Source organism: Bos indicus, chromosome X, assembly GCF_029378745.1.
Source record: "Bos indicus isolate NIAB-ARS_2022 breed Sahiwal x Tharparkar chromosome X, NIAB-ARS_B.indTharparkar_mat_pri_1.0, whole genome shotgun sequence".
NCBI lineage: Eukaryota > Metazoa > Chordata > Mammalia > Artiodactyla > Bovidae > Bos > Bos indicus.
This window is the reverse complement of record NC_091789.1, coordinates 61,573,148-61,597,679: the sequence shown is the minus strand read 5'-3', so window position 1 is coordinate 61,597,679 and position 24,532 is coordinate 61,573,148. Positions and strand designations below refer to the sequence as shown.

General features: G+C 42.2%; 1 protein-coding gene and 1 long non-coding RNA gene across 3 annotated transcripts; one reads left to right on the top strand and one right to left on the bottom strand.

The window, feature by feature from the left end:
- Nucleotides 1-4,399: 4,399 nt before the first annotated feature.
- LOC139181239 (uncharacterized) lies at nt 4,400-6,926 on the bottom strand. Its single transcript, XR_011565268.1, has 2 exons — nt 6,854-6,926; nt 4,400-6,545 (listed from the first exon to the last, which is right to left on the bottom strand). It is a non-coding gene; the product is annotated as an uncharacterized lncRNA (long non-coding RNA).
- A 538-nt stretch (nt 6,927-7,464) lies between these two features.
- On the top strand, nt 7,465-23,898 carry IRS4 (insulin receptor substrate 4). 2 transcript variants are annotated; one of them, XM_019956485.2, is made up of 2 exons: nt 7,465-11,253; nt 21,389-23,898. In XM_019956485.2, the coding sequence occupies exons 1-2, from the start codon at nt 7,494-7,496 to the stop codon at nt 21,391-21,393; spliced, it is 3,765 nt and encodes a 1,254-aa protein (XP_019812044.2). In that variant the 5' UTR covers nt 7,465-7,493; the 3' UTR covers nt 21,394-23,898. The 2 variants fall into 2 exon arrangements, with proteins under 2 accessions (XP_019812044.2, XP_070640243.1); XM_070784142.1 differs by lacking the exon at nt 21,389-23,898 and adding an exon at nt 11,923-17,383.
- The last annotated feature ends 634 nt before the right edge of the window (nt 23,899-24,532 follow it).

Here is a 24,532-nt window from a genome sequence, read left to right as displayed (position 1 = left end):
GAAGGAAATGGCAGCCCACTCCAGTATTCTTGGCTGGAGAATCCCATGGACAGAGGAGCCTGGCGGGCTATAGTCCACGGGGTCGCAGAGTCGGACACAACTGAGCGACTTCACCTTCACCTTCACCTTCATGGTCAGGGTTGGAATGTCTCTTTGTCCTAAATGGAACTAAAAAGAAGGGAGGGGAAAGTATAGGGTGCAGACATTTCCTAGGGTTTCTGGCAACAAACACAAGATGGAAAAAGAAGTATGTTGGAAAAGATTACTTCTGTTATGATCAATGAGAGGGGAAAAAATGAGTGTGATTCATTTGATGGGAAGGGTGTTATTTTACATCAGGCAGAAATCACCAAGCCTTGGAGAGCTTGGGCACTGTTAAAAGCAATCTAGAGGAGGAGGCAGTTTTCATTGACCATTTAAACCTGTCTTGGACATTTCTCCTCTTTCTCTCCCTTCCTCCTTCTGTGCTTCCATTCCTCTCTTCCTTCCTCCCTCCCTCCTCCCCTCCCTCCTTCTCTTCTTTGCTCCCTCCCTCATCCCCTCCTTCCCTCTCTTCCTTCCTTCCTTTTTTCCTTCTTTCCTTCTCTCCTTCCTTTTTTAAAGCAAACATATACTGGTGATTACCAGGCACAATCCTAAGCGTTAGAGATAAAAACCTATGACACAGTCCTGGCCTGGTCCTGAAGCAACTTAAGAGTCTAAAAGAGTGTTCCCAACTCAGGGATTAGTTATATCCAGAGGAAGCACTTTTTTTTTAAATTTTATTTTATTTTTAAACTTTACATAATTGTATTAGTTTTGCCAAATATCAAAATGAATCCACTACAGGTATACATGTGTTCCCCATCCTGAACCCTCCTCCCTCCTCCCTCCCCATACCATCCCTCTGGGTCGTCCCAGTGCACTAGCCCCAAGCATCCAGTATCGTGCATCGAACCTGGACTGGCATCTCGTTTCATACATGATATTTTACATGTTTCAATGCCATTCTCCCAAATCTTCCCATCCTCTCCCTCTCCCACAGAGTCCATAAGACTGTTCTATACATCAGTGTCTCTTTTGCTGTCTCGTACACAGGGTTATTGTTACCATCTTTCTAAATTCCATATATATGCGTTAGTATACTGTATTGGTGTTTTTCCTTCTGGCTTACTTCACTCTGGATAATAGGCACTTTTAACTACTTAATAACCCATGTAGCACAAGCCTACCAATGAAAATATATGCCAGTCAAGGTTCCAGAGTAGAATCCCGGAAATGCACTGTAGATAGCCTTGTATGGCTGTATAGTGGAGAGGTGGGAGGAGCTCCTGAGCCAGGAGCTGGAGTAACCAGGATAATTGGGAGGTAACGGTACTTGGGGAGGGGGGGGGTCACCATAGTAACTATTTACCAGATGCTATAAAAGTATTAGTCATGTTAACAATGATTGTCATTTAATGATGATATGACTGTATCAACGAGTACCAATTAAATCCTTGGCTCTACTTACATCCAATGCTTAGGAAAAGAAGGAAGTGGTTGTAGTGAGATTACGTGAGTGAGGGAAGCTCTGCTGAGTGAGTCCTGAGCTTAGTCTTGAGAAAGAAGATTGCCATTAATTGGTGACTAGGACGGAGAGGACATTCAGACATGAGAAATGGCCCAAGTAACAGTGGAAATGGATAAACCATATACAGAATGTCATTAAAGAGACCTACTTAACTGGAAATGTAGGCAGTGAAAATGTATTACGCTAGAATGAAGAGTGCACATGGAAGAATGGGTTGTGTGCAAGCAGCAAGGCAGAAGGGGAACGGTGGTTGTGGTGCTAGGTTACAAGCTTAGTTCTGACATAGCAGGAAAAAAAGGGGGAGCTACTCTGTTTGTCCTAATATGATGAATGTGACATATGAGGAAAAATATTCTGCTGACTATATGTAGACTGAAGGAGCATAAAGCCAGTTTAAGTGGCTATCTCAGCAGCCCTGGTAAAGTTCATTAGGGCATGAACCAGTGTGTTGACTATGGAAATGAAAGGAAGGGTTCAACCTGATAGATACTGCAAGACCATGTGAGGACTGGAGAAAAAGGAACAGATGATAAGCACAATCTATTATCTTAAATATGACAGCTGGTTTTCTAAATGCCCAAAGAAAAATACAAGTCTCTAATACTAATTTCTTAAAGAACAGCAATTTAGCCATATATGAATCCTATTTAATTTACAAAATAAAGATCCTAACTTCTGATGATGGGGCAGTATGAATTGATAATCTTTTGACACTCAGAATGAGGCTGCTGTATTATACCAACAAGGAAGAGCGTTAAGTTTTTTTTTTTTTTTACTGTTTATTGATATTAACATAGAAAATGCATATAGTATGAAATCATTGACATGTATCTGAAATCTGCTAGATTTAATTGTTTTGATGTTCTGTTTACTTACTAAAAGTCACTTCCAAATGAGTTTTATCTTTTGAAGGTGGGAAGAAATGCTTGATTTTTAACTGAGTTAATTTTCAATTGACTCCTAAGATAACAGGGAAGCTTTAGGAGCCTAATTAAGCCATGTATTTACTCTAATTACTTTAGCTGCAGACTGCTAGGAAACAAAAGCAGCAAACAAACCTGCTCTGTGTGCAACACCCAGGCATTTGACAGTTGTTTTCTCCAGCAGAGATTTTGAGTAGCACAGAAGTTAAGCTGAGATGAAAAGCCATCATCTGCAAAGTGGTGGCTGCAGCTAGAAATCACAGGGCAGCCCTTTTTGCCTGAATAGTGTAGAAAACATCATTTATCATGCATCATTTTATTCATGTCCTAACACAGAGAAAGCAATCATCACTAGCATCATTTTTAATATCAAGGTAGCACCACATTTTTATCAACATAATTGGATGTTAGCTCACAAAGACTATAGAGTTAGTACTTAAAGAACAATTTATATATTGGGCAAGAATAATAGTGCTTTTATACTGCTTACTTTTTCCTCTTAGGCTTTATTCTCTTGAATAATGTCCATATTTAATGTAACAGTTTGCAAGCTAAGTAAATTCACACTTCTTTTATCCATTTTGATTTCAGTACAAGTGGAGTTTAGAAGACTGATGATCATGTGTATAAGGAAAAAAAGCAGATGAGGTTTTATTACTACTGACTACTCAATTCAGTCAAACAATTGTTTTCTTAAAACAGGATTCACAGGAAATTCCTTTTAAAGGCAAACCCCACTCAAGGCATATTTTTTCAATAGAAACTATTTCAAAGGTAGTGTGGCTGTATTTATCTGTTTACCTTAGTTTCTAAGTGTAAAATATCAGCTGAAGTGCTTGAGTTCTCCCCTCAGCTACTCTAGTAAACAAATAAGAAATATTATAGGTTTTATTACTTCTTATCTGTTGCTTTAAAAATCTGTGTTGGAGATTCTTGTTTCAGAGTCCAAACTTTACAGAAATTATGACACTTTCAGCTTTCTGGGGTAACTTGTCCTAAATATAAAAACAGAAAATTTTAGAGATAAGAATCTACAACCAAAGTAGAGTAGAACATTAAAAGCAACCATCTGGTAAGTTCAGGCTGAACACAAAGTCTCTCCATTTTGCCTGAACCATCTAGAGGTCTGTATCAGCTCTCTGCTTTATTTTGCCTATGGAAACCTGACCTAAACTAAACAACTATTCTATATCATTAAGTTGTCCAGGAAAATGAATGTTTAAATATATGTCAGACAAGCTACAGCACCTGGTGCAATTCAGTAATGATTGTCTCCTCCAGAGAGCTTCAGTACTGGAACAAGTTTTAGAACTGAAGAGATTTGGTTAACCCATGTAAAGGAAAAAACATTCTTCAAGCCATACATTCTCCTTACTCACAAATACTAATATTGCCACATCCTCTCCCATTGTAGGAAACATACAAAGTAAAATCAATCCCTCTATAAAACATTTCATTACATCTCTAGTTCCATTCTGCTGCAGTCAAATAACACACTTTGGATACAAATAATCAGCATTCTTAAACTTTTACAGTAGTTGTCTAAAATTATTTTCATGCTTTTTTTTAAAATACATTGATAAGTCCAAAGGGTTCTCTCCTAGAGAATAATGTCTTGCTAACACGAAGTATTGCTTATTTGAGTGCTGCATAACATTTAACAAGTACATATGCTCTCTTATAGTTTGTTGATATGAGAATAAATTGAGTTCTGTCTTCAAAATAGCACATAAGCTTAGATATGTGAATTTGTTTAAAAGAAGGTTAGAAGTGATCATGGTGAGATGTGTGTTTCAATATCTCCCTTCTCAACTGCACTACAGACCTCCTTATGTCAAATTTACACATCTTTCAAAACAGAAGAGAATGTAGTTTAAAAGTAATGGTTTTTCATCAGTAGACTGGGGGAAATTTGCAACAAATATGACAAAGTTTTAATATCTTTATTATGTAAACAAATCACACATTATAAGAAAAAAACACTAAGAATCCAACAACTAAGGAAGGCAAAGGACACAAAAAGACACTTTACAGAAGGTAATCTATTGTCCACAAATACATGTAAAAGTTTTAAATTCTCACTAGTATAAAACATTGCAAGTTAAAAAAAAAACATGGAATACCATTTCACCCATCTTATCAGTAATTTTATTTAAAAAAGCAATATACAACTCTGGCAATCAGTGTGGTAATCAGGTAAACTGATATATTTTTGAAAAACAACACATGAGATTCATATATTCATATATTTCAACTCAGTAATTCCACTCCTCGGTTTCTACCCAAGAGAATAATTCTCAACATTAAAAAAAAATTTTATAGGTTCCAAGATGTTCCCTGCATCATTATTTCTAATATTGGAAAAAATGAAAACAATCTAAATACCTCAAACAGAGGGATGATTAAGTACATTAATATACAACTGCCTAGAATATTTTACTGCATTTTAAATGATGTTTAGGCTAATCTATAATCATATGGGCAAATGTTATCATGTAATGTTAAGTGAAAAAAAGATAAAATATTATATACATTGTAAGCATACCACTCTACGATAAAATTCTATAAAGACATGAGGATTTTTAAATCTACTATTCTCAGTATTTCCCAAATATTCAACATGCAGTTTAATGTTTTTCAATACATTTTAAAATGTCATTTGTTTTTTACTCAAAGCACTTTCAAATGCACTGCTTTGTTTTCAAAATACGTCTATCTAAAGCAAAACCGGTGCTTGTAAAGGCTTATGAAATATTATAACACCTATCATAAAAATCTCAAATGATTTTATTAATTATCATTTTGGTTATAAGAGTAGGGAATCTTCTACATAATGTGACCAAGCAGCTGAAACGTGGGTAGCAGCTCCAGTCAGAGTTCTGTCAGCATCCACTCTCCTCCTACTTCCAGCCTCTTTCAGAAATCACGGCTGCTCCTAGCACCTGTGAATATACTGTGTTTATAAACCGGTGGCAGCGGAGGGAATGATAATGGTTTTTTTTTTTTTTTTTTTTGAGATAGCCAAAACCAAATCTTTTTTCCTCAAAATCGGAGCATCAAAAAGGAGCCATTCATCCAAATGTGTTTATTCTGTTTCTAACAGAGAACAAATTCTTAAGAGGGCAGGGTTGGGGGTTATTTTTTATGATGTATACCTTGCCTGGTTTACTGTTAGATTTTATAAATAATACGATTTGCAGCATCTACCCAAGGACAAAGGTGAACTGACATTCCATTCCCACATCCCACCCTCCCTCTCCAAAATCCCTCTTTGCAACTGCGGTCACTCCTTTGACATTTTAATGTAACATCAACCCATTGCCACCCTCAGGAAGCTGAAATCCTAGTAAAAGAGAGAGCAGGATAGAGCGATACTGAGAAACACTTCAGGAGGTTGCACTTACACTCCACATTCCAGCAGTTTGTCCAGAAACAGAGGAGGCAGTAGTTCTTATTTTTGTGGTGTCAAGCTGTACACTGAGATTCAGCAAAAAGCTTCCTTTCTTAACGTGAGGAATGTGAAATATATTCTAGGATATGTGTTAAGTATGATCCTTTCTTTGTTCTAGGTATGAGCTTTTCTTTTTCTAAAGTTTTTCGCTCTTGATCAAGCAAAGGGAAACAATATTATTTTGAAATTCTCTTAAAGGCGCCTTTCAAAGCCTCTCCCACGGGAAAAGATCACCACAGCTCAACACTGCTGTTTTTGAGTAAGAATCGAGTCCGATTTTTTTTTTTTCAACATGGCTGTATACTTTGCAGGCCCCCAAATTTGTGCTTTCATAGTCAGCATTAATCAGCCAGCCAGAACCACCCTCTTTAGCCAACCTACGTTTCGTGGACTAAAAACGCACCCTGATGAAAGAGGAGGCTCATTTTGAAAACCTCGCTGTTATTTGTGTGGCCCACACTCGCGGGCTTTTATCAGGGCTGGAGCAGGCTCGCGAGTGCCTGCAGCGCGGTGGGCGGCAGGTCTGAGGGCCCTGGTCGTTAACACGTTTCCAGGGGTTGCCCACACTTTCTCCCGAGACTCTCGGCTCTCCGGGCGCGGTGGGAACTAGTGAACCAGACTGTGACAGAAAGAGAGAATTTATGTGAGGGACGGGAAGAAGAGAGGGCACCCGACACGGTCCCCGGGTCAGCGTGGCTCGGGGATTTGCACGAATTTATCAGTACCATTAACAGCTATTTGCAGAGGGTTGTTTACCGCCGAACGCGCGACAACCAGACAGCGGAGCCCACTCTGCGCCCCAAGCCACGCCTCCTTGCCCCTCAGCACCCCTCCTGCCCCCCAAACTAATTAATTCGAGGCGGTCTGCCTGCTAGGCCCTCCCATTGGCTCCCACCCCATCCAATGAGAATCTTGCAACAGTTTCACCTGGCTTCTGCTTCCCAAATAAACAAACAAGCCGTCCCGGGACCCTGCCAGCTCTCCTCCCCGGCGCCGCCCGAGATCGTTGTGCTCCGCCCCCTCCCGCCACCTCTCGCCCCCTCCAGCCAATCGAGCCCGCCCGTGGTGCCCCCGCCCCGCCGCCGTCTCCAGCCGCTCTCTCCTCCGCCCCTCTCGAACTTCTCCTGATACTCCCCCCACCCCCAGTCCGTGCCTCCTTGGGGTCCTCGTTAGGACCAGCGTGGCCAAGGGCCCCGCCTCCTCCCGTAGGTCCTCCCGAGACCCACAGGCCGGGAGATTCTCCCAGAGGGTCTAGGAGGGGTTGGAGGCAGCCCCACCTCTCCGGCCGGCCACCCCCTCCCTCGCACACCTCCGCTGGCGGCGGCTCGCGCCCCTCTGCTGCGCTTGTAGCAGGAGCCGCAGCGGCCGCCGCGTGAGGCAGCGGTCACGTGTTGTTTTGCCCGCCGCCGCGCGCTTGGAGTGGAGTGGGCGGGGGCGCGGGCCTAGGGGGAGGGGGGGGCGGGCGGAGGGGGTAGACGGCCTCTTCCCCCAACTCTCCCGTCCCCGAGCCCCCCCCCCCCCCCCCCCCCCCCGCCTTTCGCTCACCTTAAAACCCTCGTGCATCACCATGGCTAGTTGCTCCTTCGCTCGCGACCAAGCGACAAGGAGACTGCGAGCTGCAGTAGCGGCAACAGCGGCGGGTCTAGCTGCGGCGGCGACCACCCCATTTCTTTCCTCGGGAACCCCCACCGCACTCATTGGGACCGGGTCGTCTTGTCCGGGAGCCATGTGGCTCTCCACGGCCACTGGCTCCCGGTCAGACTCGGAGTCCGACGAGGAGGACCTTCCCGTCGGGGACGAAGTCTGCAAACGCGGCTACCTGCGGAAGCAGAAGCATGGGCACTGGCGCTACTTCGTGCTCAAACTCGAGACAGCCGACGCCCCAGCTCGGCTGGAATACTACGAAAATGCCAGGAAGTTCCGGCACAGTGTCCGCGCCGCGGCGGCTGCAGCGGCGGCGGCCGCCTCTGGCGCCACGGTCCCCGCGCTCATTGCACCGCGGCGCGTGATCACCCTGTACCAGTGCTTCTCGGTGAGCCAGCGGGCCGACGCAAGGTACCCACACCTCATCGCTCTTTTCACCCAAAACGAGTATTTCGCAATGGTGGCAGAGAATGAGTCGGAGCAAGAGAGCTGGTACTTGCTGCTCAGCCGCCTCATCCTCGAGAGCAAGCGCCGCCGCTGCGGCAGGCTCGGCGCGCAGCCGGAGGGAGAGCCGGCCGCGCTAGCAGCTGCAGCGGCGGCAGAGCCACCCTTCTACAAAGATGTGTGGCAAGTAATAGTCAAACCCAGGGGGCTGGGGCACCGAAAAGAGCTGAGCGGCGTGTTCCGGCTCTGTCTTACCGACGAGGAGGTTCTGTTCGTGAGGTTAAATACCGAAGTGGCCAGCGTGGTTGTCCAGCTCCTGAGCATCCGTCGCTGTGGGCACTCGGAGCAGTATTTCTTCTTGGAAGTCGGCAGGTCCACCGTCATCGGTCCGGGGGAGCTCTGGATGCAAGTGGATGACTGTGTCGTGGCCCAAAACATGCACGAGCTGTTTTTGGAGAAGATGAGAGCCTTGTGTGCAGACGAATACAGAGCCCGCTGCCGCAGCTACAGCATCAGCATCGGCGGCCACCTGTTAACCCTGCTGTCCACTAGGAGGCACCTGGACATGCTGCCGCTCGAGCCCGGCGGCTGGTTCCGAAGGTCCCGCTTTGAGCAGTTTTGCCACCTTCGGGCCATCGGTGACGGGGAAGACGAAATGCTCCTCGCCGGGCGCTACATAACACCCAGTGAGCCAGTGCCCCGCTCCAGACGAGGAAGACTACACCTGCCCAGAGGGCGCAGATCCAGGAGAGCGACTTCAGTGCCAGCCAGCTTTTTCCGCCGCGCCGCACCCAGCCCTGTGCGCATCCGGTACCCTGCAGAAGCCCTCCACGACCGAGATCCCGTGTCTTCTGAAGCCTCTAGTTCTGGCTCTGGCAATTCAGGGGAAGAAGGCGGTCCTCAGCGCAAAGAGGATCAGGAAGAAAACGAAGGTGACTATATGCCCATGAACAACTGGGGCTCGGGAAATGGCCGGGGCTCAGGAAGTGGACAGGGTTCAAGTGGGCAAGGCTCCAGTAGCCAAAGCTCCGGGGGAAGTCAGTGCTCAGGCAGGGGGCATGGCTCCGGAGGTGGTCAGGGCTCAAGTAGCAGCCATGGCTCAAGTGGCAGCGGTTCCGGGGACCAGAGTGCAGGAGGAAACCAGTGCTCTGGGGATGGCCAGGGCACCGCTGGGCATGGCTCAGGCAGTGGCCAGGGAGCTGGAGGTGGGCATGGCTCAGGCCGTGACCAGGGAGCCGGAGATGGCCATGGCTCAGGCGGTGGCAAGAACTCTGGAGGGGGCAAAGGCTCAGGGAGTGGGAAGGGGCCTGAAGGCAATGGTGATCGTGGGAAATCTCTGAAGAAAAGATCCTACTTTGGCAAATTAACTCAAAGCAAGCAACAGCAAATGCCACCACCTCCGCCCCCTCCACCCCCACCAGGTGCAGCAACTGGTGGCAAAGGGAAGTCTGGGGGAAGGTTCCGACTTTATTTTTGTGCAGACAGAGGGGCCACAAAAGAACGCAAAGAAGCCAAAGAAGGGAAAGACACAGAGCCCCCAGAAGGTGCAGCTCGGGGTCCCCACAGAGCCAGAGCTTTTGATGAAGACGAGGATGATCCATATGTGCCAATGAGGCCAGGCGTGGCTGCTCCTCTCGCAAGCTCCAGTGACTACATGCCCATGGCTCCTCAAAATGTCTCTGTGTCCAAAAAGCGCCACTCTCGATCACCTTTTGAAGATTCTAGAGGGTACATGATGATGTTTCCCAGAGTGAGCCCACCACCTGTGCCAAGTCCTCCAAAAGAACCTGATCCTGCTAAAGAGGATGACTCAAAGGACAATGACAGTGACAGTGACTATATGTTCATGGCCCCTGGAGCTGGTGCCATTCCTAAAAACCCCAGAAATCCTCAGGGAGGCTCTTCCTCCAAAAGTTGGAGCTCCTACTTCTCTCTGCCAAATCCTTTTCGGAGCTCCCCATTGGGACAGAGTGACCACAGTGAGTATGTACCAATGTTACCTGGAAAATTCCTAGGAAAGGGCCTAGAGAAGGAAGTCTCATCTAACAGAGGCCCCAAAGATACAGCTTCAAAGCCTTCAGTCAAAGGGTCTTTCTCAAAGCCTAGAGATGGGGGATCACCTTCCAAGCGTTCAGGTGACGGGCCCCCCAAGAACAAGGCTAAGAGACCTAATCGACTTCCTTTTATGACAAAAGGAAACAAAGTCAAGCCAAAACCACAAAAGCCCACACAGGAGCAGAGAGAAGCCGACAGCCCCAGGGGCTACGTCAACATTGACTTCCCTAAGAGAGGTTATAATATGCCAGATCCATGTCTTCAAAGACTTCCAGGTGTGTGGGGCATAATTGCCGACCCCAGACAGTTTGCCTTTTCCAATTATGTGAATGTTGAGTTCGGAGTGCCATTTCCAAATCCAGCAGACAACCTCTCAGATTTCTTCAGAGCTATCCCAGGTGCCAATCCCTTCTTTCTGGACGGTGCTACCGGGAGCAGTGCTAATAGGGAAGAAGGTGACTACATCGAAGTGATTTTCAACCCAGCGATGACACCAGCCGTGCCTTTTGCTGACAGTGCCATTCGCTACGATGCCGAAACTGGTCGCATCTACGTGGTCGACCCATTTTCTGAGTGCTGTATGAACATTTCTCTCTCCCCCAGCCGCTGCTCCGAACGACCACCTGTAGCGAGGCTGCTACTGCTAGAAGAGCTCGAGCGAAGGCGCCCACAAAGCCGTTCGCAAAGTTTCTTTGCAGCCGCCAGAGCCGCCATCTCTGCTTTCCCTACAGACAGCCTCGAGAGAGACCTATCCGCCTCCTTCGCCGCGGCCGCGGCCGCCGTGCCAACCTTAGCCCTGGGCCGGGCTTTAGCCGCCGCCTCCGCTTTGGTCGCGGCTCCCGGCATCGGCGCAGCAGCCGCCGGCCTCGAGGCCGCCGCTGGATTTGACTCCGCCTCCGTCCGCTGGTTCCTACCTGTTGCCGATGCTGCTGGTGCCGCGGTCAGGGGGGCCCAAGACATTGCGGGTGGCTCGAACCCCAGACCCCCAAACCCATCAGCAGACCTGGCCGGAGGTGAGAACCGAGCCGGTGGGGCTGCTGCTGCAGTCGCCGCTGCGCCTCGATCACCTGGCCGCGGCCGGGTGCCCAGACCCCCAGAGCGAGAAGATTCTGACGACGACGACACGTACGTGAGAATGGACTTTGCAAGACGTGACAACGGGAAGTTCGACTCTCCCCAAAGAGGTTGGTGATTCTTTAATTCATTTCCCTGAAGTTAGTGGTGATTCCTTAATAAATCGATGTACTCCCCCTGTTACAGTGTTAGGAGTATGTTTCATTCACTGGTGCTTATTTAGAATGGAAAGTAGAATTCTGTTTTAATCATTCATTCATGTGAATCATTATTATATTAAAACTTAAATTTTAATATAGTAAGTTTCTTTACCTGGAAAGCTCTGATCATCGATTAAACATTGGTTCGACTTTTTAGAAGTAGTTTAAACGTAAGGATGTGTAACGTGATGCTTTCAGATAGCCTTTGATTTACGCAAACAGGACGTCGTTGTCCGTTGAATCCCATCAACTCATTTTCAAATCAACATGTAAAAGCTGCTTTTCTACAAATGACCACATTTAATTGCAGGTCATTTAATAAGAGCACTGGATATTAAGCAGTAATAATCAACCGTTAACCTTTGAGGGTTGATGAGCTTCTCAGAAAATTACTTTTTAAAGAAGCAGTCATGGTTATGTTGGTTTGCTGAGATTTACCAAGAAGGTTGAATCTCAGTTGTTAGTGTGAATGTCTGGCGGGAACCAAAGGTAAATAATCCAGAACAACAGGTAATTGAAAGAAGATGGTGTTTAACTCTGGAATGTGTTTTGGTGTTGATTTGTTTTGTTTTTACACAGGATAAATTGCCGGAAACCTTGAGAGTTCCTTTTCTATGTCACTAATAGTGACAGGCAAGTCATCTGCTGTGCCACATTTTCTTCATGTAATTCCCCCCCGCCCCGCCCCCACCAAAGAGGGTATGGTGACAACACAATAATGGGTATGACTATTTGTTTGAAAGGCTTAAAAACCATTTAAGATATCTAATTGGTGCATTTTCTGGGCAATTCAGTAAAGCAGGATAGTAAGGCTGGGGGCAGACCTGACCCCAGGGGCAGCTTACCCTGGAAGAGTGAAAGTTTTTTTTAAAGGGTTACTTTTCCAAAGGAAGAAATAAGAAAGAATAGGATCTGTCAGACTTGGAAATAAGACTTCAAGTAAATCTGTTGTATACATCTTGCAGTGTTGTTATCAGTGTCCCTGGAGATATTCTTGAGAAACTATTTTGGGAGATGATGTCTCCATAGTCTCCACTGCCTCCCCTCTTTACTGATATGTGCTTCTTTTCCAGGAAAGAGAAGGGATGGACCCCAGCAGTTTTCATTCCAGTAGTCAGTTTAGTGAAGATTCTTGCTTTGCTTGCTTTGTGGAATGCTTTTGTGATTGGATCTCTGCCCACTGTGCTTGATCAGGCAGAACAAGTCGGGGAATGATCACAACAGTCACCTAACAAGCTCCCTATTTAGTGCAGGTGTAGCCCTCCTCCCCTCTTTCCCCCTGCTTTAGAAAACTTGCCTTACAAAAACTCATGTTTGTAACATGGACACATTAAGGAGTGATCATTAAAACGACAAAAGGATGCTTTGGCATGCCAAAGGATTCAATTCAGGTCTCCTTTAAATTGTGAGGGCCCCTGCCCCCCCCCCCCACACATGTGGGCACACACACACAATCATCAGCACTAACAGAACCATGCATTTAAAATATACAATTCTATTTCCAAGCATTTAATTCATACCAAGCTTTTCAAGAACAGATCTATTTTATTCTGTAAAGTACACCTGGAAATTGGTCTTAAGCCATTGTTTGAGCCTAACTGATATTGATGTGGGTGTTCCATAGCAATCTATGTCCCTGTGGTGCTTTGGAAAGGACAAGTTTTCATAGAGGTTTGTCTGTATTTTCGACTACTCTTTGTTTCAGCAAAGATGAAAATTAGTGAAAATTTCTTGTTCCTTAAATAAATCCTGTCTTCCCAAATATTATCTAGATCATGAAATAATTAACATTTATTTTAGTATAGGTTACTGATTTATGAATAACTTCAAATAACTTTGTAGCTATTCTGGAGGCTAATGTTCTGTAAACGTGTTGTTCCTTGAGGAAATTCCTAACTTTATGGAGCAAGGAGGCTGTATCTCAAAGGGATGTAAGTGATTAGGTTAAAACAAGAGAGCGAATGTGAAAGGACTTTGTGCCTTTAAAGCACTTTGCAAATATAAGATATTTTAATTTTGTCGTTGGATTAACAAACATTGACATTTCAACAATTTCAACAGGTGATTTAGTTTCTTGCAAAAATGATTGGTCCTGAGATTGATTAAGGCACATTATTTGCTGAGATATATAAAAGGAAGGATATATAGAAAGAAACTGAAGGAAATTACTTTTACTACCACCTTAATGCAAATTGATATGGTGGAATGTTGTCTGTGAAGGGTTAAGAACAAGCTGGCTGATTATGATCATTTTGTGACTATAAAGCTGTAGAATAGTTTTCACCCATTTCTGATCGTGCTTCACCTTCCTAACAAAATTAAAAAAAAAAAAATCACTTTAGAAAATAACAAAAATGCTTTGACAAAGGAACAAAAGCACAGTCTTCATTAGGAGTTAGGTATCTCTCGGGGTAATTTTAATTTTTGCAAATGCTTAAAACAGTGCCTGACACGTAGTAAGTGTTACACATGAATTATTATGCAACTAATGCAACTACTGTCATTGTTGTTACTGTTGTTGTTGTTATTACATTTAGAAAAAACACGAAGCTAAAGTTCTGTGTCCCCAAATCCCACTTTTAAGTTTTCACTTAAAATGGTTTACATGCTTGTTCAGAATTGGCATCTTTGTAGTTGGGATCTGTTTGTAACTTAAGTGAAATGAAGGGAGCCCATAAGGCAGTGAGACAGCTTTGTTCATATAACACAAAATTAACATGTAATCTCATTTACCCACAAGTCATATTGCATGTAAGTAAGTACTTCAAAGTCATTTGTTTAAGACACTTGGAACCACCCAGAAATATAAACTGGACTTGACTTTTTAATAAATGAAATAATTTAAGAAGTGTGAAGTCCTCAGATTTTAAACACATGGTTATAAGTATTAACATTTATAAGGAGAATGCAGTTTTTTTATATGGTTATTCTGGCTCTTGATTTATGAATCATTTTTACTTCTTTTACTGTTGTATCTGATGGAGAATTCATAGTTTGAAGTTAGTTAAGGTTAAAAAATTTCACTGATTTTCCATTCCAAAGATGAGAAGGTAAGAGCAGCTCTCAGAGGGGTGAGAGAATTGGGCAAATTAGTAATGTTATAATAGTACTTGGTATTAAAAAGCAAAAAAAAAAAAAAGCTGTATTAATTACCTTTTGAAATTTTAGTCCTTGTTATTAACACGTAGGAGGTATAAGCTTCTTTTCAGTGTACCACTGCCAAATCCTCTTGATATAAATTATAGATGCTGAGAGCAAATTTTTTGTTTATTGGACTTATTTATTATACATTACTAGAGTTAAATCTCTGCATAGCAGAGATTTCTCAGTCACCATTGTTGGGTCACTTACTTTAGACAACATTCATCCACACCAAAAAAAAAAAAAAGAACAGTTATTTGGAGTAGAGGTATTTGATCTATAACAATTAAAGAGGATTTCATTCTATTAAAGTTAACTAAAGCTATTGGCAATCATTATTTATGTGGATTCATTCTATTTTTGAGTAATGCATCCCAGGTGATTTTGGAATATTGGTTACTCACTAGCAAAGTATCCTCTTTAAACAAGGACTAGCACACATGCATCAATACTCAAATAAGATCTCTTGCTTTCTTTTCCTCCCCCTAATTACCAAACATGAACTAAGAGGCTTCAGAGTCATTGACAGGAAACTATTTGTGAAACAAACTCTTTGAGTGACCCCCAAGTTTTCATGTTGAAATAGGTGAGGATAACCAGTGTAGAGAGAAATCGGGCATCTTGTGTGTGATTTAAAAGGGATCATTGTTAACTTGTTGATGGAGGAAATGCTTTACAGTTGCCTACTGCCTTATAATTTGCAAAGCATATTTACATTCATTATTTTACTGGGGGATAGTAGGTACTGGAACTGAAGCCGGTGTTAAGAACTTTCCCATTGTCGAAGAGGTAAGTGGCAGAGCAGAAAATCAAACCCATACATATGATTTATTTTTTTTAATTTTTTAATTATTATTTTTTGTTTTTACTTTACAGTATTGTATTGGTTTTGCCATACATCAACATGCATCCGCCACGGGTGTACACGTGTTCCCCATCCTGAACCCCCCTCCCACCTCCCTCCCCATACCATCCCTCTGGGTCATCCCAGTGCACCAGCCCCAAGCTTCCTGTACATATGATTTCAAGTCCAGTGCTCCACCCAGCATACCACACTGCCCTTTCATCAGATGTTCAATCTGCTATTTTCCTATTGATGAAGATTATGATATAGGCAAGGTTGGGGAAATTTCCAAGTCTTCTTGAATTTGATAGTATCCAATTTGCTTGTAAGTAATTCATTCAGAGTGTTATAATTGTGAGCCATCCACCAGAGATTGGATCATTTTCATTACATTGAACTGTTTATAGCTTTGGAATAAAAGAATAGAACTTGTATTGGAATTGAAAGTTTTAAATCTGATTGCAGGAGGAGTTTGCTCATCTTTACCTCCCAAACACAAATATTCTGTGTATCTATTTGGATTTCACAGAAACACTGAAAGGAATAAACTTTCTTAATTTAACAGAATAAACTTCTGTTAATGGTCCTTTCCTTAAGTAAAGTCACCTGTGTGTGGTTTTTCCAAATAATCCATTGACATTTGCCAGTTATTGCCCAAATTTTTTCAATTCCTTTTTGTCCATATGTATAAAATCTGATATTCTAGTCGGCACCATCATGGTGCAAACAAAACACAGAATAAGATGAGACAGGTGGGGAAAAAAGCATTGTAGTAAGAGATGCTCTTCATTTGTTTAAAACTCAAATTTGCTCTTGGCAGTCAGGGAAGAAGATTTTAGAAGCCTCGAAAATCAAATCCTTTCCTAGGGACATAAAAATCTTTGTTTAAAAATAAATTCATTTTGCTTAGCACCGTTTTTAAAAATGCTTTACGACTATGTAAAAATAGCTCAGACATTTTATTGGCAGTATTGGAAAATAACTTGTAAAATGCTTAATTAAAGCCTGCAGTATGTTTTTTCTAAGAGGTGCTGCCAGGCTCGAAGATGGTGAAGATCATTTGCTGGAAAACACTGCGTGGTCCTGAGTGAGAAATGAGAGATGAAAAAGGCTACATTTTATAATAATGAAATGAATACAGCACACTCAGTTTTTATCACAACTATCAGATTGCTAATTTTAAGGCTACTGATAAAAATTGCCAAGACAATAGGTTCACCATATGACATTAAATGCCTTCCCTAGCAATTCTGCATTGGTTATTGGTTGTTCAGCAACAGGTCTTAGATCTTCATCTTCTTTTTCAGATGTTAGGCTGCACACTTGAGAAATAGGGATTTTTAAAGTTTTTTTTTTTTTTAATTTAGACCTATATCCTAGTTCAGATTTGCATTCTTTTAGAGGGTACCTTACTATTTCTGACTAATTCCTTTTAGAATTAATGAAAATGTGTACTGAAATATTTAGTGAAATGAGAAAGTTATTGCACTTTTCCTCTAGCTTCCTGACACCCTCTTTCTTATGGGTGGTTTTCTATGAGTCTTACCCTCGATAATTTCAGGAAAACATGCCTTTCCTAGCCTCTCTCTGGCAGTAAAGGTGAGGCCACTCTCCTTTCCACGAGGAGTTCCACAAGGAAAGGGAGGCCCTCAGAGGGGAAGACTGCTTTCCTGAGAAGTTGCTGCTCCTAGTTCACAGCCTGCCTGTGCTCAGCTCACAGGAACAGCATTGCTTGCCTGCCCTGGTCTCGCTTGTTGGCACACAGGCAGCTGGGCTGGTGTTTAAAGCAGTTTTCATGGTTGGATTGACCACACTATGTTTGGTGCTAGCCAGATCTTCTGGGTTTACTGAATATCCAATTCCCCATAAATTGTAGTCACTTTAGTTTTCACAATTTATATCATTTGCCTCTCTATGATTACTAATTTGTTACTTGTAGACTTGAAACTTAGAGAATATCAATGAAGACTGTCTCTAAATTCACCTTGAAAATGATTCACACCTGCACCCATGGTGCCTTTGAAAGTCTGACCAATAAATATGGTTTTAAACTCCTGCTGCTGCTTTTTCCTTTTTTTTTTTTTTTTCTTTTTTTGGCCACACCATGTGGCTTGTGAGATCTTAATTCCTTGACCAGCGATCGAACTCGTGCCCACGGCAATGAAAGCATGAAATTTTAACTACTGAACTACCAAGGAATTCCCACTCCTGCTTTTTCGTAAGTTATGCCTCTGTCCTCACCCTCAGACCTCCCCAACCCCACCCACTACTGCCACCCATGAAGGACTTAATTGTGGCTGTGACTCTGACCATAGTTTCTACTGCAACCCTGGCCCTGTTATTACAGCTGCTTGAATTTAGGAGACCCTATTCTTACTGCTATGGCTTGAAGAGATCTTTTCCTGGAGTCTCGTATTGAAACTTCGAACCTGTCTCCCCACAGAAATGATGTTACACACGACCGTCGGGTGCAGTCAAAATCGTTCCCCTCTCAGTTTGGGATCTGCTTGAGTGGACGAACCTACGAACCTGTCCACTATTTATTTATGACATTGTTTTCACAGGATAATTTATTTTGAGTTTCAACTAAACAGTGAGCCCTGGAATATGGCTCTGTAAATCAGAGACTGCCTGTATTAGAATTCCAGTAACTTGCATTCCTCGAGTCTTCAGTAACTAGGCAGCAGCGTGAAGTGGCCTGAGTGTGTGTTGGGAGGTAGTGGAGAAGCTGACCTGCGATGAAAATCCTGTAGCTGATCCCCAAATAGTTGGTATCCGGATGATCAAGACCTGAATGAGCATGCATAAGTGGTCCAGGGCCTGCTTTCAAATGGCAGGTGTGAAGCTATTGAACTGACCTTTGAGGAGATGGAGGTTTACAAGCATCATTCATTTTCCTTAACAGATTCTTTTGAGTATTCCATCACAAAACCATTGCCAGTTAAGGGAGAAGCATATTTGAGCTTCTAATCTATGAAGGAGACAACAGTCTGTTATGATTGGTGTTGTAAAGACTAGCAGCAGTTATTGCTAGTTTTCACCCTTGAGGGACAGCACTTCAATTAAGCTCTTTAGAGTCATCTTCCTACGTATTTACAGGGCATAGAAAGATGTGATGATCTGTTTCTTATTGGTGGAAAAAAAATCTACATATAAGCCAGAGGCAATGCTAAGCTAAGTAATATAACTGTATTATTATACACTCATCTTTGGGTTAAATGCTTCCATTTTCGCATTTACTTGGTTCATCTTCAGTGCTTATTGTTGCCCCTGCTTGTTTGTGATCACCAGTTGACCATGGGGATGGATAGCATGTTGTCTAATAAAATTTTCAAAAGAACTTGAATTGTTTCTTTAGTTCTAGGAAGATTGGAAGTAAGATAACTGAGGCCATGGGATTGGGGAGAGTGGAAAAAGAATTAGAGACTAACTGGATGTATTGTTATTTGGGCTTCTCTGGGCAGGGGAACCACTGCTCCTTTGGACTTCAGGCAGTAGTAGAAGCATGTTTGAGATTCATATGAAGAGACCTGGAATGCCCTGGAGGAACTGCCTACATTGTTCACCCTACACATTTGTGGGAGTATTGATGTCATGTGTGTTTTATCAGTATATTAAAGATTAATGGTCAGGTTTATATAATTACAAAAACAGAGAGAAACATTTGCTGCATTTGTTTTTGAGAAGAAAATGATATCTGTCAGATTTGGGGGGCCATGAATAGGAAAATGTTTTGACCCTTCAGAGTCCATTGAGGTTTTCTCCCTTCTGGAGAAGGGGTGAAATTAACTTGTCATTAAAAAGACTTTGCTTAATCAGAAAGTTAGAATACCTGATACAGTAATTATTTATAACCCATCAGTCTCAAGTGGAAGTAATACATCAAAATCAGATCACGTTATTAAAAGCATCACCATTTACCTTCCTGGTGGTGAAATGATATCAAAATGAACAGGAAACAGAACTCAGATATGACTGTCAGCCCTTTGATTCATTTTGCAGACTGTTTCTGATGGAGTGTTAATCCCAAATTGCTTTCCTTTGCCAGCCAGCAAGCTTCTGGGTTATTTCTTATGGTGTTCTTTGAAATGTTCTTGGGGAATGTAAACTCATTTTAATATTGACCTAAGTAAAACAGGATTATACAGGTAAATCTGTGGCTCAAGTTCCCACAATGCATTTCAAAAGCAAATTAAATTATTTTTGGATTATCTTGTTTTTGATAGCATTATTTCTTTCTACTGGCAAGGCTAATCAAGAGTTGACGAATATATTTTGTAAAGTAAACTTGAAATCACACCATTATTTGCTAGTTTTTAGTATGTTATCAAGCATTCACTCAATGCTGGTGTGTAGGTGTCATAGGAAAGCAATTGAAATATGAATCAAATTTTTATTAGAATCCCTGTCACTTTTAAAAAAGTAAAGAAAGAAAGCTCTAATAGGAACAAATGCCCCTAATTTCAGGCTTAGTGTAATGTTGTTGGGGTAGTCAGATGGAGCTTAATTTGTATGTTTCTAGGAAAACACTAGTGAAATACAGGGAGTAGTAAGAAATCTCCTTTAAAGCATAGTCAGTATACTATGTATGAACGTTTTTATATTAAAACAAAGCAAACCAAATTAGGTACAGTACCTTTCTAACCTTAAACTTCTGTTAAAAACCTCTAGCTGACAGTAGCTTCAAAATTCTGTAATGCTAGTAGAGTCTAATTTTGCAGCAGATAACTGAGCATGGACCATCATGGTTAACCTCTACTGATCACACCTTTCATCGCATGTAAACTTGATAAATACATAGAGTCTAAAATTTCCTAAGCCCACTGCTGACAGGAAAACAATATCTTTCCTAATCTACGGTGTTAATTAAAAATTTTTTTCACATGGAGGAACAGCCCTATAGAGTAAATCATGATGAATGGCCATAAGTAGGTGGGAGGGGAGTGGAGAGCTTTGATGCTGTATGTAGATGCAAGTGGTTACATTTTGAAAACCTCTGATGAAAGAGTGAATAGTTAACATGTGTCAGTTCAGTTCAGTTGCTCAGTCAGGTCTGGCTTTGTGACCCCTGTTTTAACACCAGATCTTGTACTAGCAGCCTACTTTGGGGGATGCTTTCCATGGATTCTGTTAGGTCAGCTATAATGAAATGGAATATTTGGTTCTTCAGTGTGACCTGGTCTTAACACTCACATCCCGTAATCAATTTGCTGACCATTTATCCCCATCCCTTCTGCAATCCAGCACCTTCCTCAGTATACCGGACACCCTTCCTCTGCTCCACTCCCAATTATATACCCTCTCAATAAGCAAAAGGCCAAGAGAGTAATACCAGAACTTTTTCTTCTTCTTTTGTTTTAGACAGATGGAGATTTCATTCAAATCTCCTTTGCAGGTATGACCTTGCTCTTTTAGATGAAATCCTGGTGGCTCAGACAGTAAGAGAATCTTCTTGCAGTGCAGGAGACCTGGGTTCAATCCCTGGGTTGCGAAGATCCCCTGGAGAAGGGAATGGCAACCCACTCCAGTGTTCTTGCCTGGAGAATTCCATGGACAGGGGAGCTTGGCGGGCTATAGTCTACGGGGTCGCAGAGTCAGACATGACTGAGAGACTAACACTTTAGTGATTGAATCTGGAGACTAGCACCAAGGCTGTGCTTGAATCATTTGACTCATGCCACATAACTGGTTAAGGCATAATCAAACATGTGAGAGAAGAAAAAGCTTCTCTTTGTCCACCCAGTGCCAGGCTGACTTGCTGGCCTCACTGGGAGAAAGTAGAGCAGTGCATGCACATTGACAAAGCTGCTATCCACTGGAAAATTCAGAGTGAAGCCTGGGGGCAAAAGGAGTAACTGCCCTTAGGTCTTTGTCGGGCTTGTGCTGGTGTTTGTCATAGGCATTCAGCCTAGTTACGTATGTCCTGGCCAAGGAAGTGTCCTCAATATGGTTCTCAAAACTACTAGTTCAATTTTGTTTTAGAACAGGGTGGGGGTAAAAGTGCTTCAAGTTTAATCCTGAAAGTAACATTTATTCTGTCATCTTTTATTTTTTTCCTAGAGTGATTACATTGCCACAAAAAATTTAGAAGAAACGTGATGCTTATGGAATTTCATCTTTGTCTACTCCAGATCTGCCTAAAAGAGAATTCACAGGCTTCTGAATAGAAAGCAACCTGAATTTCTAAAAGCCTACAAGTGGATGCTGGCAGTTGAATAATCTTAACACAGATCATTCTTAGTGCTGCCTTATAGATCCAATGATTTTGAATTAAGAAATTCACTCTACTTTGTTTTTATTTTCTAATTTCCATCTCTAATGTGTCATTTTGAAAGGAAACAAATGTATAAAAGTGAACATCTCACAACTTGCTCCTTCTTAAGAATGTTACTGACCTATGAATAAATGTGGCCAATACCAATTTTACTAATGTATAATACTTAGATTTAGTTTTGAAGTTGAAAACCCTTGAAATAAGAGGAGATAAAGAAGGTTATCTTCCTGAGAAGGTAGGTATGATCTGGAATCTTTCTGAGTAGTATGTATACAAAACTTTTCTTGATCAAAGACTTAAACCTCAACTAGACTGATATCTGAATGGGACATTTCTAATATTTTAAATGCAGGACCAAAGGGCAGATTATCTCAGTTTTGTTCATGAACAGAACTGCAACTTTCTGTCCACATTCAATGTTAACTAATATCTTGACTGAACTTTGCCAACATTATAAAGACAGAACTGGAGAACAGAGGATCTGTTTCTTCATATACAATACTGTGATGTTCTGCTTGCAAATTGATTGAACATTTCCAAAACCATTATTTTTAAAAAAATTTTAAAACCTACATTTTCCCCCTAAATGAAGCAAAGTTCTTCAGAAAGTCTCTCCACAAAGACCCCCTCTGCCACTCTGGGCCTCCCCCTTTCACCCTCCATTCCCCCCCCTCTTTCTGGTTCTTCCCTTGACACACTTTCCCTCCTATGCCCAGGGCTCCTATAAAGAGATCAGTTTCCCATATTCAAGAAATTAGTGTGTACAAATCAATCAGTATTCTGACCAAAACTTAAGCCAAAAGGAACCTCTTATAAGGTTTTGTTTCCCTTTGGATAACAAGACTATATAAGATGAACAGAATTAAAAAAAAAAAAAAAAGAATCAGAGCAAGCTCCCCCTTCCTATTTTTGCTTGTCTCTGATGGAAACTGTATTAAGATTTTAGGAACCTGGACCTTTGAGAACATGACACTAACAGGTGGTGATCACAGAGGAAAGGTACAAAGGTCTTGAAGCTTGCTTAGAGCTTTGTTACGTGGTGGCACACAAATCACAACTTGTTGTACCATCACTGGCAAACCTCATCACCGATGGGTGTGAGTGTAATAACTGTGTGAGTGCTAACGTGTGTGCACACATTCGTGTACCTGTGTACATGTGATTGTAGATGTACCTGTTGTGCATAACTCTGTTTTAAAAAAAAATTGCTTCACATTTGGTGTGCAACTTTGAAGTAGTGTAGTATTTACCTGAAGTTTTCTGCCACTCGGTTCTGATGTCTTTGAACGTGTACTTCAATCGTCAAGCAGGCTTCTAGTACATGTGTTGCTACACTAACTTTTCTGAAAAACCGAGTTGACTTCTATTATTCTTCCTTGCCTGTCAACCAAGGGGTTGGGGTGGGGGCTCTTTTCTTGTTTGTTCCCTTGTGAGTGGTGCTGAGGAGAGGATGTGGCTGCAGTACCAATCACTACTCCAGTTACTGGTCACTGCTAGGGCATCAGTCTCACCAGTTCCTTCAGACTCTTCGCTTTTTTCCCAACCTAATCAAAGAAATGCAGTGTGGCTTTTGTTCATTATGGTAACGATGCAGTCTTTAGGCAGCCTTTCTCAAGCCTTCTCTCACCATTTTATTTTTCAAGTTACGTCATAATCGTTCAGAATTGTGGAAAGAAAAGATTATTCGGGGGGAAAATGCTTTCTTGCTTTATTTGCATATTAGGTTCAGAGGCTGCCGACAGGGTACAGCACAGACGTAACACTTGCTGAATAAATGAAGGGGAAACCTCATACACAACAGTACACATAGTAACAGGTACAAACAGTCACAGGTACAGCATAACAAATATGCAATCTTATGACACAACTTCTTAGTTCACAGACACAACTAATTTATTCAGTATTGTGCTGGAAGAATCTTTTTAGAGTCAGTGTACCAACATATCACTTACCTTTCAGCTACGAGTTTATGCTGCTGTTAAGAAAAACCAATGATGGAACGATTTTTTGTGACCTCTCCACTTTATTTGGTATCAGACATAGTTAACTTGGTCAGTAAAAACTAAAATGTTCCAGTTCCAACAGTTCATTAATTTGCTCTTTCTGCTTTCACAGATCTGCTTTGAGTTGCTCTGGCTTTGTCTTCCTTTGTAAATACTCTTCTATTCCTTTTTTCTTTGTAAGCATCTCATTTGCAGTTTGGGGAGACAACCTTGCAACTCTGTATAGTGTTTATATATATATCTGACTTGCCTTTCCATAGAGCTACTCGCAATAAATGTGTTCATGAATGTTATTTGTGTGGAGATTCATTTTTTTAATGAATACTGTTATCTCGACCTGTTGTTTAGTTGGTCAGTCATGTGCAACTCTTTTGCAACCCCATAGACCAGAGCCCGCCAGGCTCCTCTCTCCATAGAATTTCCCAGGCAAGAATATGGGAATGGGTTGCCATTTTCTTCTCCAGGGGATCTACCTGACCCAGGGATTGAACCCCCATCTCCTCTGTCTCCTTCATTGCAGGTGGATTCTTTACCACTGCTCCACCTGGGAAGCCCGTTGCTTCCAGTACTTCATTTTAAATATATTTTTTTCTGCCCCATTAAGAATTGACTGCATTTTTCAGAATAAAGCAGTTGGGATAACTGAGGGTTTGGGTTAAAGTTACTATGCCTCAAAACTGGAGGCTTTTTAATAGTTAATACCTCAAGTGTTCATTCTCCAAATGTGGAGGTAATGCCACGTGGCATGTGGGATTTAGTTGCCTGACCAGAGATTGAACTTGTGCCTCCTGCAGTGGAAGCACAGACTACCAGGGAAGTCTCCAGTGTAGAACTTGAATTTTCATGTCAATTCTGATAATGTATGAATCCTAAGTAGAAGAGACAGGTCAATAAGGTTAAGGTAAGCAGTTACAGTTTTTTTTCATC

Bases quoted from the DNA above. Each gene is read 5' to 3' on its own strand.
- IRS4 (XM_019956485.2), top strand. From the start codon at position 7,494: ATGGCTAGTTGCTCCTTCGCTCGCGACCAAGCGACAAGGAGACTGCGA.